We start from the raw sequence: 15,419 nt of genomic DNA, 5'->3' as shown, positions 1-15,419 counted from the left end.
ATGTCTCCAGAGAAGGAGAATCCACAACCTCCCTGGGCAGCCTGTTCCAGTGTCTGTCACCCTCACTGAGAAGAAGTTTCTTCTCAAATTTAAGTGGAACCTCCTGTGTTCCAGTTTGAACCCATTGCCCCTTGTCCTATCATTGGTTGTCACCGAGAAGAGCCTGGCTCCATCCTCGTGACACTCACTCTGTATATATTTATAAACAGTAATGAGGTCACGCCTCAGTCTCCTCCAAGCTCAAGAGCCCCAGCTCCCTCAGCCTTTCCTCATAAGGGAGATGCTCCACTCCCTTCATCATCTTTGTGGCCCTGCGCTGGACTCTCTCCAGCAGTTCCCTGGCCTTCTTGAACTGAGGGGCCCAGAACTGGACACCATATTCCAGATGAGGTCTGACCAGGGCAGAGTAGAGGGGGAGGAGGAGCAGGAGCTGAACTCCGGCAGTCACTACGTGCCGGGGAGGGCATCCCAGTATGGGTACCAGCACTCCTCAGCACACACCGCCTCCCCAGCCTCCATCCTAAATCACAACACAACAAACAGGCTGTTCATTAGGCGTTGTTTAATTAAGCAATATGGATCCTGCCTCGATATTTACAATCCCACTTGCTCTGATTTATTAGAGAGAGAGTCTCATTTTTAAAGACGGCGATTGTAAAGTTTAATACCGCTTGACTTACTGCGAGTTTCATTTACGGCCCCGGGCCGAGGCGCTGCAGCCCAGGCTGGGAGCCGGTGGGCTATTAAATCAGAGCTAACTACGCGTGCAGGGAGATGACTAGCTTCGTTACAACTGGTTCAGCGGCTAATTACCCCAATCTGGATTCCCACATTTAAGCCGATTCGTTGCCACTTTTCCAGGGCCCTGGGGAAGAGCGGTGAAGTTCGGAGGTTGGCACAAAGGCACTTGTTGCGATGAAAAGGGATGCAGGCTGCAATGGGGACGGTCGCAGAGCCCAAACGGACACAGCGGGGAAGAAATCAGTCTGCAAGAGGCCAGACTCCGAGCTGGGCACCCTCCATGCCATGCAGGCTGATGCTGTCTGCAATGATGGCTCCAAGGTCAGGGGTCACCCCCAAGCCCTGTGTCTCTTTCCCAAAAAGCCCTTGGGCACCCAGGGAGCCCTACAGCCATGTGGTGGGACAGCGCATGGGCTCTGCAATGGGGTGATCTGGGAGGAGGATGGGGCCAGCACCAGGAGGGCCGCATCCAGCCTGGCTGCAAGCCTTACACTGGCCCTTCTCCCCACCCCAGTCCCATAGGTAGGCATCCAGAAGTAATGCACGGACCGGACCCTTCCCACAAATTCTGGTCTTGGAGGTAGGGGGAAGCATTTCACTCACCACAAGATATTCCTAGCCCCCAGGAGCCCACTCATAGACTTGACAAGGACAGAGGCCTTGTTAAGGAGCTATGAGAATGGCTCTTTAGTGACAAAAAAAGATTTGTGTGAAAATGTAATGGCAGACAGCACTCAGCTCCACGTGCTGGGCATCCTCCTCATCAGCTGTGCGGCATCACTGGCTGGGACTCTCTCCATGGCCCCGGGAAACGGGCTGCATGGGGAGGGAGCACAGAGCTCGTTGCAGCATCCCCCGGCTCAGCCTGAGGTCCGGGCTGCTGCTGCCTCACGCCCTGGGTGGGCACAGGGAAGGGGAAAAGGGGCAGCAGCACCATGAGCAGAGCTGGACTCCTTAGTAGTCCCCAGGCTAGCAACGAACCAGCCCCTCATCACATCCTGACAGCCCTGCATCACATCTCCAGTACTCACAGTGGGCAGGATGAGGGCTGCAACCTGGCAGCCCCAGGCAGAGAGGAGGAAGAGGAGCAGTTGTGTGAGCCGCGGCCAGGCGTGCCCAGCCCGCAGCCTCCATGCAGTGAGTTTGTCAGGCCTCAGCCCTATCCCAGGAGCTAGATAAGCCTTGGGTGGCATCAACTTCTCCCTCCTCCCTGCTCCTCCCCAAGCCTGCAGCGCTCAGAGACAGGCCCAGAGCTCCCCCCAGGGAGGAAGAGGAGGCAACGCAGAAATAAAAACAGCAGCAAGCAGCATGGGGCTGCCAGCACACCCCCTGCAGCCCCCAGTGTTACTCCTCGAAGCAGCGGGGGTTCCCCACTAGAGCCCTCAAACCTCCCCCTCAAGGCTAAAAGCCACGGGGGGACAGGCAGAGACACTTTGATTCCAGGTTTTATTGGCCATGGAGGCTGTGCCCCTCCCAGTCCCACCAGTAAGACTGGACTGGTAATGAAGAAAAGCCCTTTAGTGGAGCACACTATGGAGGCAGAAGACACAAACTGCGATGCGGGAGGAGACAGAAGCAACAGCACCACCTGTATGAGGACGCCATAAGATTAGGACTGGGGTACCTGACCCGGCAAAACCAGTCCCCAAGTCAGGCCCAGCTGCAACAAGGCTCAGGAGGAGCTGGGAAACCAGAGGGCTCACCAGTGACATAAGTTCCCAGGCCTGAGCTCTCACCATCCCCACCTGACTCCTCTCTCTGGCCTCACCAGGCAGAGCCGAGGGCTGGCTCCACTGCTCCCCATCATGACATCTCCTTGGCCCTCTGCTTGTAGTGCACCTCGGGGAGGTTCCTCAGGCGCTCAGCTGCCTGTGGGACACAGAATAAGGGGCAGTCAGCGGCTGGTCCCAGAGACAGCCCCAGCATGGGACACCCTGGCTTCCCACTGTCCCCCTCCAGCTGTGCTCACCTGCTCCGGGGTGAGGTCCCGCTGTGCCTGGGCCAACATCTCGTAGCCCACCATGAACTTGCGGATGGTAGCAGAGCGGAGCAGCGGTGGGTAGTAGTGAGCATGAAGCTGCCAGTGCCCACAGTCCTCCTCCAAGTAGGGGCCTGTGGGGGCTCCTGCCAGCGGTGCAGCCGCTGCGTGAGCCCCGCGGAGGGGACAGGGATGTGGGTGAGAGGGTCCCAGCGGTCCCCTGGCCACACCACTCACCATGCCAGCCCATGGAGTAGGGAAAGGACACTTCGAAGAGGTTGTCGTACTTGATGAGCAGCCTCTGCATGATGGAGGCCAGACCTGCAGGGGAGTGCCGGGGAGTCATGCCTGAGCTGGGCAGCCCCCAAGGACAGGCAGCGTGCCAGGCTTGAGGGGGTCACGCTCAACACCCTCGCCTGTGCGGACAACAGTGACAGGCAGGAGGGATGCACTTCCCAGTTACCCCTATCCCAACCCACACAGACAGCCTGTGCAATGCAGCAGGAGGAGCCCTCATTCCTCAACAGCCAGTACCCCAAAAGTATGGGGAACCTTGTGCTTCCTCATCCCAAAAAGGACACAAGTCCCCCCAACAGCCTGCACCTGGACACCCAGCTCTTGTCCTAGTGTAGTGAGGGTGACAGTCCTCCCCCAAGCCAAGGGCACCAGCCCCATACCCCAAGGGAACACGGACCCTCCAGCACCAGCAAGGCTGTGACAGAGCTGCCTCTGAACAAAGGCCAAGCCCAAAGGGTGTGTGATAGGCACTTATGGGGTGCGGAGCCACTCACTGTCCCTCTCGCCATCACGGAGGTCTTGGAGGCGGCACACGTGGCGGCGGGGCAGCAGCAGGGTCTGGTAGGGCCAGGTGGCCCAATACGGCACCACAACCAGCCAGTCTGTGTTCTCCACCACCAGACGCTCCTGCAGAACACAGCACTCAATGGGGACGTGTGCGGGCCCGATGCCCCAGGAACGGGTGCTCCCAGTGGCCCTGGCTCTTGGGAGTTGGGTGGGCCCGTCCCAGCGTATACCCAGCATATACCCAGCATATAGCCCGCTCCCAGGGAGGGGATACGGACAGCAGCCACGTTCTCACCTTTCGGCGAGCCTCCTGCTCGGCGTACTCCAGCAGCATGGGCACACAATGCTGGCTCAGGTGCTGTCGCTGCGTCCGGTCCTCCAGGCATGCCTCATTCGGGAGGAAGCTGCTGGCCCACACCTGGGAGGGACATAGGGGCACGGGGCTGGGTTACCCCTACCTCACATTTGCAGGGGTGCCCCAGCCATGCTGCCCATCTGCAAGTCCATGCTGCCACCAGGTGGAGAGCGTGACATGTGACAGCCACAAGGGAGAGTCCCCTGGAGGGGAGATGACAGGACAGGCATGAAGGGGATCCTCTCTGCAGAAAGCTTTGGACCCAGGGCGGGGAGATTCCCATTCACATCTTCCGCCTGGGTTTGTTGTTGTAAGGTCACCCACAGGGACTCGCTGTTAAGTCCAGGTGGGACAGCCTCACCTGGCAGTGTGGGTGCGGGTTGGAGCAGCCCATCATCGCCCCCTTGTTCTCGAAGATCTGCAGAGGAAGATGTGCAGCCAGGAGGTCCCAGACCCAGGATCCCTCTGCGGGCTGCCATGGTGTCCTCGGCACACCAGAAAAGCATCCCGCAGGAAACCAGAGCCTTGCACCCACCTGGAAAGGCTCAGGGGGACACCAGGTAGGGACGAGACACCCACACACAGTCAGGAGGGTCCCAACCCTGGGTGCTGCCAGAGCACCCAGCCGCAGGCCCCCACCTCCACGTGAGCCCCCCAGGGCAGGGTGAGAAGGGCAGCCCCCATCAGCCCCAGACCTGCACCCAGGGGTAGGAAGCGCCCAGCTCAGCCGTCAGCTCTGCCCATGCATCAATGACAGCCCGGATCTCTGACAGGGACATGAGGGGCAGCGTCAAGTCCGACCAGGGGTGGAAGCACATCACCTTGCTGTGGAGGAAACACACGTGCTTGGGGCTGCAGGGCATCCATGGGGAGTCCCAAGGCCCTGCCACGCCACAGTGGAACAGGGATGAAGCCCACAAAACAGAGCAGGTGTGCACAGAACAGGCAGCGCAAGGAGGGGAGTGGGCTCAGTTTGGCTTCACCCGTGGGTCTCAGCCAACATCATGGCCCAGACTTCCCAGGGACATGGGGGTACTCACCACACACCCCGCGCTGCTGCTGCTCGAAACAAGGGATGATCACTGTCACCTGGGGAAGGATAGAGACTGTGGAGGAACACGGCGCTGCGGCAGCATCTGTGCTTCTCCAGCCCACCCTGCAGCCCCGCCAGGACCTGAGCCTGGGGGTCTCTGGCAGCCTGCTCTCCCCCCAGAAGTTACCAGGCTCGGGAGCATCAGGCTGCAGCGCAGGGAAGTCATTTGGGAAGACAAAGGTGCCCTCGTACTGGGGGTTCACCTGCCAGGGCAAGAGACAGGGTCAGGGAGGGACAGCAGGCGAAACCCCGGTGCCCGGGTCCTTGGTGGTACCTCGCCGTTGGCCCGGGTGGCCCCGGGGCAGAGGGGGTTGTTGGGGTCCCAGCGGGGCACATCCTCGGGAGGCGGCTTCTCCAGCTGCCCTTGCCAGGGGCGCTTCATGCGGTGGGCCGACACCAGCACCCAGTCATCCCGCAGCGGGTTGTAACGAGCGTGCTGGTGCTCTGCGCGGAGGGAGGAGCGCGGCATCAGGGAGGGAGCGATGCGGCTGCAGACCCCCCGCGGGCTGCGTACTCCCAACCCACCGTGCCCCCTCCTCGCGTAATGCCACAAGAGGGTCTGCACCCCACTTTCCGCCCCTCTCTGCTTCACCCCTTCCTCCCTGACGCAGCCCGGGGGGATTCCCCGCTGCCACCCCCGCAGCCAGGGAGGGTCCCCGCAGCCCCCGCTTCCCGGGGCTCGGCTGGGCTCTGCCGGGTGTCCGGAACGAGGCAGCCCCGGCCGTACCGCTGGCGCGGAAGCTGCCGCCCCCCTCCTCCTCCTCCTCCTCCTCCCCCGCCGGCTCCATGCCGCGGCGCTGCCGGAAGCCCCGGCGGCAGCAACGGCCCCGCCCCGCGGGACCGGCCCCTTCCCCCGCGCCCGCCGCCGCTCCGCCCCGCCGCGCCGGCGCACGGGCCGCCCGCGGCCGGGCATGGCGTGGCCGCGGCGGGGGCGGTCCGGCTCCCCGTCCCGGAGGCGGTAGGGCGGAGCGGCGGCGGGCGGCATGGGGGCGGCGGGGCGGCGGGCGCTGCGGGCCGGGCTGGCGCTGGGAGCGCTGGCGCTGGTGCTGCAGGGGCTGCGGGGCTGGCTGGCGTCCAAGCGGTACGAGTTCAGCCCCGCCGAGATCGCCCAGCTCGCCCGGCACCACGCGGGTACGCGCTTCCGCGGGGGGACGGGACCTGCCGGCCACGGCGGGTGGAGGGGAGCGGGGCCGAGGAGGGGTGGGGACGGGGAGCGGGGAGCGGAGCTGGGGCAGGGGGATGCGCGCAGGCGGCCTGGGCTGGGGAAGGGACTCGAGCCGGAGACGTGGGATCGAGGAGGATCCGGTACGGGGGGGGCCGGGATCATGGCGGGAGTGGGGCTGGGGTCAGCGAGGGGCCGGGGGGCTGGGACTGGGGCAGCAGGACCGGTATCGGGAAAGGGTTCAGTCCCGGGAAACACGGACGGGGAGCATGCGGGAGGTGGTGTGTGGGACTGGGACTGGAGCAAAGGAGGGATGGGGACTGGGACTGGAGCAAAGGAGGGATGGGGACTGGGACAGCAGCATCACTCAGCCCGCTTGGATCTGAACTCGGGTTTGGGGCAGCTCTCTCACTGGTGGGACTGGGCCACGTCGGGGGACCAAGCCCAAGGTGGGTCAGGAGCAGAACCAACCACCCAGCTAGGGCTGGAGGGGAGGGCTGGCCCCATAGGGCACAGGACGTGCAGTCACAGCAGAGTGGTTGTGTGTCACCAGGGCAGGAGCACTGTCGCCTTACTTGGGTCCTCCATATAGCCCAGCAGCTGGGGTGGGCTGTAGGGCTGGAGCACTGAGTGCTGCGAATTCTCCATCACCAACCAGGGAGACAGTGGGGCCAGTCGGCAGCCATGGGGGCTGAAGCCTGAAGAGAGGAGACGTCTTCCCTAGGCAGACCTCTCTAAGGATGTGCTGGGACCCTGTGGCTGTGGAAGGGATTTAGGAGGGGCCGAGTAGGCTTTGCGCCATGCCAGGGACTCACGGCAACCCTGGGTGCTGCAGGGCTAGACCATGAGCTGGCTTTCTCCAAGATCATCGTGGAGCTACGGAAGAAGCACCCAGGCCACATCCTGCCAGATGAGGACCTGCAGTGGGTGTTTGTGAATGCGGGCGGGTGGATGGGCTCCATGTGCCTCCTGCACGCCTCGCTCACCGAGTACGTGCTGCTCTTTGGGACAGCTGTTGACACTGGTGGCCACTCAGGTAAGCAGGGTGACAGGACTGGTGGGTGGGGGGTTCTCTGAGCTCTTTCCACTCCACTTCTTTGGGTGTAGCTGCCCTGTCCGTGGTGTGAGTGGGGCAGGAGCCCGCTGCTCCACTTTTATGGGGTGCGCGATGCTGGAAAACACCTTCTGTGTGGGAAACAGTCCCTGTGGTGTCCTGGAGCACCTGTGGGTTCCTGTGCATGCCATGTCATGTGGCCAGGACCCTCTGCATCCAGCTGGCAGGCAGTGGTGGGCATTGCGTCTCTTGGTACTTCAGCAGGGAGCAAATGCCAAACACATTGGAAGTGATGGGGCTTAAGGACACCAAGCAGCCCGGGCTGGTGGGGTATGGCTGGTCACACAGCCAGCCTGGGTACCAGAGCTGGCTGTGCTCCTCAGTGTGTCGAGGCCCAGGGGTTGGCATCTTTCTCCCCGGAGGGCTGTTCCATGGCTCAGACCTGGCATCCCAAACCATCCCCGGCAGGGATGCTCTGAGCCAGTGCTGTCTGTCCTCCCACAGGTCGGTACTGGGCAGATATCTCCGACACCATCATCTCGGGGACCTTCCGGCAGTGGAAGGAGGGGACCACCAGAAGCGAGATCTACTACCCAGGTAAATGCAGCAGCCACAGCATCCTGCGGGCTGTGTCCACATCCTGGGACACAGCCACTCCGCAGGTTGGTCCTCCATTGTCACAGAGCCTCTTCCAGGCAGCTGGTAGAAGCCAAGAGCTCAGGATGGGGCAGTTTGTGTCCCTGGGGGCACATCCCAGCGTTTCAAATGGTGCCAGTAAGAGAAAAATGAGCAAGACTGGGGAGGGATTGGGGTGCTCAGCCCTGCAGGTCCCAATCCCACATGTCTCCTGTTTGGGTGTGACATGGAGCAGCCATTGGGAGCTGTGCTGGTTCTGTGTGTTGACAGGGGACACCATCGTGCACCAGGCAGGAGAGGCCACGTCGGTGCAGTGGAGCGCAGGCACCTGGATGGTGGAATACGGCCGGGGCTTCATCCCCTCCACGCTGGCCTTTGCCCTGGCTGACACCCTCTTCAGCACTCAGGACTTCATCACCCTCTTCTACACGCTGCGTGTCTACGCCAAGGGCCTGCTCCTGGAAGCCAATGCCTTCTTCAGCACCTGGGGCTGCTGAGCCTGGCTCGCCAGGACCCCCTGCTGAACACAGGTGGCTCCTCTCCTCCCAGCCTTTCTCCCCTCTCCTCCTTCTCCTCCCCGAGCCCAGGCTCTATGAGAGGCAGCAGGAGACCCCCTGTGCCTGCCCCAAATTGATCTGTCCTTCTCGATGGGCCAGCTGAGTGCCAGGACAGAGGGACCATGGTGGTCACAGCAACACAGACCTGTTTACTACCTGCCTCTCTCCCTTTTTGATTTGAGCCGTGTCCTGCTTTTCCATCCCTCAGGGCTGGAGTGGCCTTACAGGGTACAAACACCCCTGTGTGCCCTCAGCATGCAGCAGGAAAGGAGCTGGAGCTGGCTGTCCTCAGGCTTTGCAAAAGTTCTGCAGCTCCTGAGACATCAGGAGGAGGCTGATGCCCTCGGGGCAGGGTGCACAGGGTGAGCTGGACTATAGAGCACTCACTGTAAAGGCTGTGTGAGAGGTTCCCCTGCTCTCTGGCAAGCTGCCGGGGCTGCGGGCAGCACTGAGTCCAGCTGGCAGCATTTCCTGTGGCTCTGTCCTCGCTGACGTGGGTTGGCAGCACACAGTGTCCCCCTGGCACGGGGCTGGATCTGCGCTGGGACCTCCCGGCAGCAAGGGGATGCCTAGCCTCTGTGCTGGAGGTCCGTCTTGGTCCCCTGTGTGTCATCTGCCCCAGAGGACAGCTGGGGCTGGAAGAGGGTCCCGTTCCCCATGGTCCCCCTCCCTGCAGTCCCTCCCAAAGGGGAGAGCCACCGTCTGTCGCCTTAAACGAGAGCCCGTTCTGCGTGGCCTCTGGGCTATGCACATACCTGGTGTCTGTGGTGCCCAAACCTCTGTACTAACTCAGGATGGGATCTCGCCCCTCGAAACGCTTCCCCTGGCTGTGAGACCCCCCTGGGGACAGCCAACCCACTCGGCTCACAACATGAGGTCCTGGCCACCGAGGGAGTGCTGCGGTCCCCTGGCCAAGCCCGGCTGTGGACATTGCTTGCAGCCCTGTGGCCAGACCCGTGCGAGCTCTCTGCTTGGTGGAGGGCTTTCACCTCTGTACTGCTGCCAAACTAATGTCCGTGTCCCTGGCCAGCAGGCCTGTAGCATGTCAGTCCTACTCCCCAGACTGTCCCCATCCTGCTGACTAGCAGCCCTGCACATGGACTACTTCTTAATTTGCCACCTGAAAAGAGCTGCCCATAATAAAATTGTTCATCCCACCAGCTCGGGTCCCCAGGAGAGTTTTTGGAGCATGCTGAGCCCCTGCCACAAGGAATGGTGCTGGATCCATCCAGCTCCAGGCTCAGCGGAGGTCCGACTGGCAGCTGGGGACAGCTGGATGTCCCCAGGAAAGCTGGCATCATCCCACCCAGGGTCCTGGGAGCCAGGGTGTGCAGTGCGAGGCAGGATCAGGCCCATCTCTGCTCTTGGGCATCAGTGAGATGGTGCTGTTACTCCTCTCCGCTGCAGTCGCTAGGGGCCAAAAGCCTGGGCTGGTGACAGGGCCCTGTTTCCATGGGGGACCCAGGAGTCTGTGGGGTTCGATCCTTTTGGGGGATGGTGGCAATGCTGGGGGAGCAGCCCTGCAAGTAGATGGACCCAGGTGCAGTGGGTTTGTAGTCCTGAGAAACTTCCACACACACGCACCCTCCAGTGTCAGAAGGGCACAGGCAGGAAACATGGGGTATCTAGGCTGTGAGTGCATATGTGTGTGTGCACATGCTGGCGGACAGGTCGCATGCATGTGTGTATAGGTGCAAGCAGGAGGGTTTTGTGTGTGTCTTGGCAGGGCAGTTAGGCTTGTGTAGGTGTGTGCATACACATATTAATAGGTGTAACAGTTTGCAGGTGCGTGTAGGCAGAACAAGTAGAGGTTGCACATGTGATACAGGTAGAACAATTGGGCATCTGTCCATAAAGTCAGAGCGCTTGCACAGCTGTGAGTGCTGAGGCACGAATGGGTACGACATTTGTGTAGGTGCGTGCATGTGGGCAGGAGTCATGTGCATCTGTGTGTGTGTGTGTGTGCAGGTGAGAGGAGTGTGCACGCATGCATGTGCGCCCAGTCCAAGTGCACACGTGTGTGTACAGACCAGCAGGACAACCAGGTAGATGTGTGTACACGCCTGTGTGCGCAGGGCCAGACAGCGGGTATGCACACGTGCATGCGGGCAGGCTGTGTGTTTGTGTGTGTGTTCCTGTGGGCTGCGAGGCCGCCCTGCTCCTGTGGCGTGCCCATTCCCTGGGATTTAGTAAGGCCCTATTGAGGAACACGAGCGATCCCATGCTGGCCCATGCGGGAAGGCGCTAACTCAGCAGCTTGTATCAATACTGCTCCACTTACAGCGAAGGCCACGTAATGAAAATCCGATGGGCACGCTGGTGGGAGTAAATAAGTATGCCATTAAAATGAGAAAATCAAAGCTCTGGACAGGTCTTTTCTCTTGCCCATTGATTTCTTTTATTACGGAAATATTGCTGCTAAATAACATTAGTGTGAACAATCTCAGCAGTGTTTTCCGTAGTGCCCGTGTCAATAACTCCATCACGGGCGGGGGATCCCCCCAGCCTGGCTGCGGGGCCAGCAGCCCTGTCCAGGCTAAGGGCTGCTTCAAGGGCTGCACCTTCTTCACCAGCCCTGGCCTCTCTGGGATGTGCTTGGCCAAGAAACAGGGCAGCATGGGTGGCTCAGGCAAGTACCACCAGGATGGAGCTGGGTTGGGACCCAGGAGCCCTGGCTGCTTTTCTGTGGTGGGAGGGCTTGTCTCCACCCCAGCGCTAAGCAGGGACAGTGCTAGGCATGCATGGGTCCCAAAAAGCAGTCCTTCCCTTCAGAGCGGGTGTTTGCAGCCTGTAACAGAGCAGGTAAGTGTCACCAGTGATCAGCAGATGAGGCATAGGGTCCTGGACATGGCATGTCCCACAGGCTCTTGCTGCATCTTCCTCCCCACTCCTCCTCATCCATGCCTTTGTCCACACTGATGTACCCAGCTCCTGCAGCTTGCCATCATTTGGTTCATATGGAGCAACTGAGGCACGGGGTGGGAACTCCTCTGCAATCACACAGCTTCAGCACAGCCCCTATGCCAAAGCCAGAGTTCACGCTCAAGCTGCCTCTCGCCCACACGCAAGCACCCAGCATCCTGCGAGGTGCCCACAGGTGGCAGGGACATCCTTGAGGGGCCAGAGGTTGTGACCAGGACACACAGCAGATATGCACCTTTTTGCACCCAGAGACCACGTGGGACCCCAGGGCACCTCAAAAGACACCAAACACATGTGGAGTGACCAGAGAAGGGCAAGGACACACCTGTACTGTGGGTCTGGCTCTGTCCCAGCCCCAGTTGAAGTTATCACAAGTGGCAGCTCCCCAGAGCCATCATCAGGACAAATGCACATCGCTGCCCACCAAACACCTTCCCTCTGCAGCTCGCTCTATCTTGCTGTCCCTCCGCATGCAGTGGGTATTGATCAGCCCGCAGAATCTATCTCCCGATTCCTCCTGTGGTATCTCTCTGCTCCGAGTATCTCTCAATCTCCTCCACTGTCTGCTGTGCCCATCTATACCTCCAGTATCTATCTGTGCTGCCTCCACCGGAGCCGTCAATAGCTGTTTGTCTGGGGGATTTCTCTTTCTCTCCAGCTAGGAGCACCACCAGACCCTGGTAGCGCAAAGATGCTGAGCAGGAGGGTAGAGGGGACACAGTCCTGCTTGCCGCCCCAGGAAGACCCTGAGCACGGACACACTTTGTGACACATGTGCAGAGCCCCACAGCCATTGTTGTCACTAGAGGTTCTAAGTAGGAACTGAGCCATGCTGGTCCAGGTCCTGTGGTGGCCAAGCCCAGAGCGATAGGACATGCTGTACCCCATGCAGACCTTGGTGCTACCACTAGCCAGCCTGTTCACATCCCCCAAACCTGGGTGCTGCATTGACCAAAGTGCCCCATGCCTTCTGCCCTGAGGAAGAGGAGCTTCCCCAAATGCCTGGGCTCCTGCTGGGCCATGGAGAAGTCCCGTCATGTCACCTTCCCCACACCTATCTCATTCCTTGGCTCCCTCCTCACCCAGGTGCGCAGGGGATGGGGTGCAGAGGGTGCCAGCACCCTGGGGTGCAGTACAATAGTACCAGGGGGGGAGGCTGGAGCCCTGTGTGATGGGAACCTATGGAACAAGCCCTGGGGGATGGCTGGCCCTGTGGGTCACTCTGAAATAGGGCCAGGTTGTATCTTTCCAGAAGCAACTCAGCAGAATTGTTGCACAGACACCAACAAACTGATGCTCGTGGGGCGGGGGCATGAGGGAGGGGAGGGCAGGGGGCTCTGGCAAGCACTGGGAGGTCCCTACTCCTGCCACGGTGGGATGGGATGGGCCAGGGCGAGCTACAGCTGTCCAGCCCTGAAATGGGATGGCCGACAGCTGCTTTATCTCCTGTGCAAAGATAAACAGCGCCCGGGGGCCCTGCAGGGTCGGGAGCTGCCTTGTTCTCCCAGGGAAGGGGCTCATTTTTCCAGGAGAGCTTCTCTGGGGAGGATGCTGCACAGTGCTGGGTGCCACCAGGCTGCCAGGAGCTCAAGGAGCCCCAAGGGTCACCAGCGCTGTGGAAGGACAAGAGGCAGTTTCTCCAGAGATGCCCATGGGGAACTTGGAGAGCTTTGGTGGCTTTTCCCCAAAAAGGGGTGCATGCAGAGAAGGGGACAGAGTCTCAGCCCAGGCTGCAGAGCCTCAGAGCAAAGCCAGCTCCAGCCGCAGCCAGAGCCAGTGGCTGTTTGCACAAATGTTCCGGGAAAAGGGCAGGATTCAGCTCTTCTGGGCTTTGAAAGGCAGCTTCCCCTGGCCCCTGCAGCACACAGGTGTCCCCAGAGGGGACAGGGCCAGCAGCCCTTGGCACCCAGAGCCTCTGTCACCTCATGCCACCAATACCTAGTGCAGCAGCATGAGGTCTCAGTGACAAGCTGCTCTGGCTGCAGGATGAGGCCAAAGGTACTGTCCCTTGTGTCCCAGTGTTGGGGGGGTGATGATGCTGCTCATTCCCCAGAGACCCATGCAAGTCCTGCAGTTGCCACAGCCAAAAACCTCAGGGAAGCACAGGCACCTCCTCTGCCTCATGCCAAAGTTGACTCCATAGAAAAAGGGGTCAGGAAAAACCTGGCAGGCAGACAGGTAGGCATTGTGTATGGGGACAGCATGCGAATGCTGCTGGTGGGTGAAGCCCTGTGCTTCCCCACGGGGTCTGGCCCTCCCGGGTCAGTGAGGTGCTGTGGGTGCAGCAGTGGGACAGAGTGCTGTATGCTCAGCCCAGTGCTTCAGTTCACTCTGTTGCAAGAGGGGACACAATGCAAGCCAGCAGCAGAGTCCCTCCAGTGACAAAGGAGATGCATGGCCTTATCCTGCTCATGCTGGGCTGGGGCTCTGGGAGTCTGTTTGGGAGTCCCCTTGGTGGCCCTAGCATGTGGGCAAATCTCAGGCTTCAGTTTGGGGTGTGCTGTGGCGATCTCTCAGCTCTTGCAGATGCAGGTGAACACTCATCGCCTGGAGCTCACCCAAAACACCCCTTTTGCACCTGCAGATGAATTGACAGTGTGGGTACACACACTCACTTCCCCTAAACACATGTGTGTGCACACGCCTGCCTGTGCATACAGCCCATACCCTTTCCTCTCCCAACACCGATGGCACACCCCTACAGGTGAGCACACAAAACACACACGCTTAGTTCCCAGCATACGCATATAAGCACTTATTGTTGTCCCAAACAGCATACACACGTTTGTGCACACACTGCACACGCTCAGCTCCTCTGACAAAGCACACGGCTGTATGTATACATGTGCATGCAAAAGGCTTTGTGCAATGTATGCACATCCTCCACTCCCCCAGGGCGTTACACACACCTTGAATGCAGGGTGGACACACTCGCATACAGGGCATACTCCTGGTGGGTGTGCGCAGGCTCTCCCCCACACACACATGCAATGCGCTCACCTCTCCTGGTGTGCACAGATGTATACGTGCTCAGACACCCTGCACGCACACATGCGGTGCATGCTCAGCTCACCCAGTGCACGGATCCAAGAACAGACCGACTGCACAAACACACACACGCAATGCACTACCTTCTGCCAGCACACGCAGGCTATCTCTACATGCACAGACCCTCTGTATATGTGTGCATGGGTGCAGGACCCACTTGCACGGGTGCACAAACCCCTTGCACATCTCTCCTGTGCACCCCCCACTCCCAGCGCCCCAATGAATGTACGCGCTGCCCCCGGACACACACACTCGGCCCGCCCAGCCCTCTGCGCCCCCAGCCCCATCCCCTCCCCCGGCCCCGCTCAGGGCCGCCCCGGGCCGGCTCTCGGCGGGCCGGTCCCGGGGCGCTCCCCCGGGGCTGCCGCAAGCCCGGCCCTCCCGGTATGACTCCCTTGACGTGCGCTAGCAAATGGGAGCGGGGAGGGGTGTTGCTGCCTGTCTGCCACTTGTTGCAAAAAAAAAAAAAAAAAAAAAAAAAAGAAGAAAGAGAGAAAGAAAGAAAAGAGGGAAAAAATCCCACCCACCCTCATCTGCTGCGGAATAAAAGAAATATCGGCGGGCGCGGCGCCATGTGAGCGGCGGGCCGGGACCGGGCGGAGCAGCCGGCCGTGCCCCCCGGGACCGCGGGGCGAGCCCCGGGCGGCGCTCGGAGCCGGCGGCATGGTGGAAAACCCCAGCCTGGCGGCCAAACCTGCCCTGGTGAGGGCCGGCGCGGCTGCACCGCGACGGGACGGAGCGGAGGGGCCCCGGTAGCGCGGGGGTGCACGGTGGGAGCGGGGTGGGAGCACCCCCGGTCGGACAGGGAGCGGGATGGGGGTCCCCGGTGGGAACGGGAGGAGGGTCCCGGGAGGACAGGGCGCCCGGTGGGACCGAGAGGGGCTCGCCGGCGGGACCGGGACGGAGATCCCGCCGGGGGCGGGAGGGGGGGCTTGATAGGAGACAGTTCTCGGTGGGACCGTCGGAGCGGAGGTCTCTAGTGGGACCGAGGAGGGGGTCCCCGGTAAGACGCCATCCCCGGTGGGACCGGGGCGGGGGTGTCCCAGCAGGACACGGGTCGACAGAGGAC

The 15,419-nt window shown here is 61.0% G+C and overlaps 2 protein-coding genes across 5 annotated transcripts; one reads left to right on the top strand and one right to left on the bottom strand.

Moving 5' to 3' along the window:
* Window positions 1-582: 582 nt before the first annotated feature.
* On the bottom strand, window positions 583-5,782 carry GALT (galactose-1-phosphate uridylyltransferase). 4 transcript variants are annotated; one of them, XR_010607815.1, is made up of 12 exons: window positions 5,699-5,782; window positions 5,246-5,415; window positions 5,099-5,174; window positions 4,919-4,967; window positions 4,574-4,703; window positions 4,240-4,296; window positions 3,819-3,941; window positions 3,511-3,643; window positions 2,957-3,040; window positions 2,711-2,865; window positions 2,445-2,610; window positions 583-2,329 (listed from the first exon to the last, which is right to left on the bottom strand). XR_010607815.1 is itself a non-coding variant. In XM_065656082.1 (12 exons), the coding sequence occupies exons 1-11, from the start codon at window positions 5,757-5,759 to the stop codon at window positions 2,545-2,547; spliced, it is 1,104 nt and encodes a 367-aa protein (XP_065512154.1). In that variant the 5' UTR covers window positions 5,760-5,782; the 3' UTR covers window positions 583-2,329; window positions 2,510-2,544. The 4 variants fall into 4 exon arrangements, 2 of the variants coding, with proteins under 2 accessions (XP_065512154.1, XP_065512153.1); XR_010607816.1 differs by having other exon boundaries at window positions 2,487-2,610; XM_065656082.1 differs by having other exon boundaries at window positions 2,510-2,610.
* A 161-nt stretch (window positions 5,783-5,943) lies between these two features.
* SIGMAR1 (sigma non-opioid intracellular receptor 1) lies at window positions 5,944-8,371 on the top strand. The gene is made up of 4 exons (XM_065657530.1): window positions 5,944-6,102; window positions 6,969-7,169; window positions 7,692-7,784; window positions 8,094-8,371. Exons 1-4 carry the CDS (start codon window positions 5,955-5,957, stop codon window positions 8,318-8,320), a joined length of 669 nt encoding a protein of 222 aa, XP_065513602.1. The 5' UTR covers window positions 5,944-5,954; the 3' UTR covers window positions 8,321-8,371.
* Window positions 8,372-15,419: the final 7,048 nt, after the last annotated feature.

Source organism: Caloenas nicobarica, chromosome Z (assembly GCF_036013445.1).
Source record: "Caloenas nicobarica isolate bCalNic1 chromosome Z, bCalNic1.hap1, whole genome shotgun sequence".
NCBI classification, from domain to species: Eukaryota; Metazoa; Chordata; class Aves; order Columbiformes; family Columbidae; genus Caloenas; species Caloenas nicobarica.
The sequence above is the reverse complement of the archived record's forward strand: the minus strand, read 5'-3'. Positions and strand labels throughout refer to the sequence as shown.

What these genes read in the sequence shown, in the direction of transcription:
- SIGMAR1 (XM_065657530.1), top strand. Translation starts at nt 5,955, where the DNA reads ATGGGGGCGGCGGGGCGGCGGGCGCTGCGGGCCGGGCTGGCGCTGGGA. An exon ending in GCTCGCCCGGCACCACGCGG is followed by an intron (nt 6,103 to 6,968) that starts GTACGCGCTTCC and finishes TGGGTGCTGCAG; the next exon opens with GGCTAGACCATGAGCTGGCT. An exon ending in TGACACTGGTGGCCACTCAG is followed by an intron (nt 7,170 to 7,691) that starts GTAAGCAGGGTG and finishes GTCCTCCCACAG; the next exon opens with GTCGGTACTGGGCAGATATC.
- GALT (XM_065656082.1), bottom strand. Translation starts at nt 5,759, where the DNA reads ATGGAGCCGGCGGGGGAGGAGGAGGAGGAGGAGGAGGGGGGCGGCAGC. An exon ending in GCCTGATGCTCCCGAGCCTG is followed by an intron (nt 4,968 to 5,098) that starts GTAACTTCTGGG and finishes ATCCTTCCCCAG; the next exon opens with GTGACAGTGATCATCCCTTG. An exon ending in CTACTCCATGGGCTGGCATG is followed by an intron (nt 2,866 to 2,956) that starts GTGAGTGGTGTG and finishes CACCGCTGGCAG; the next exon opens with GAGCCCCCACAGGCCCCTAC.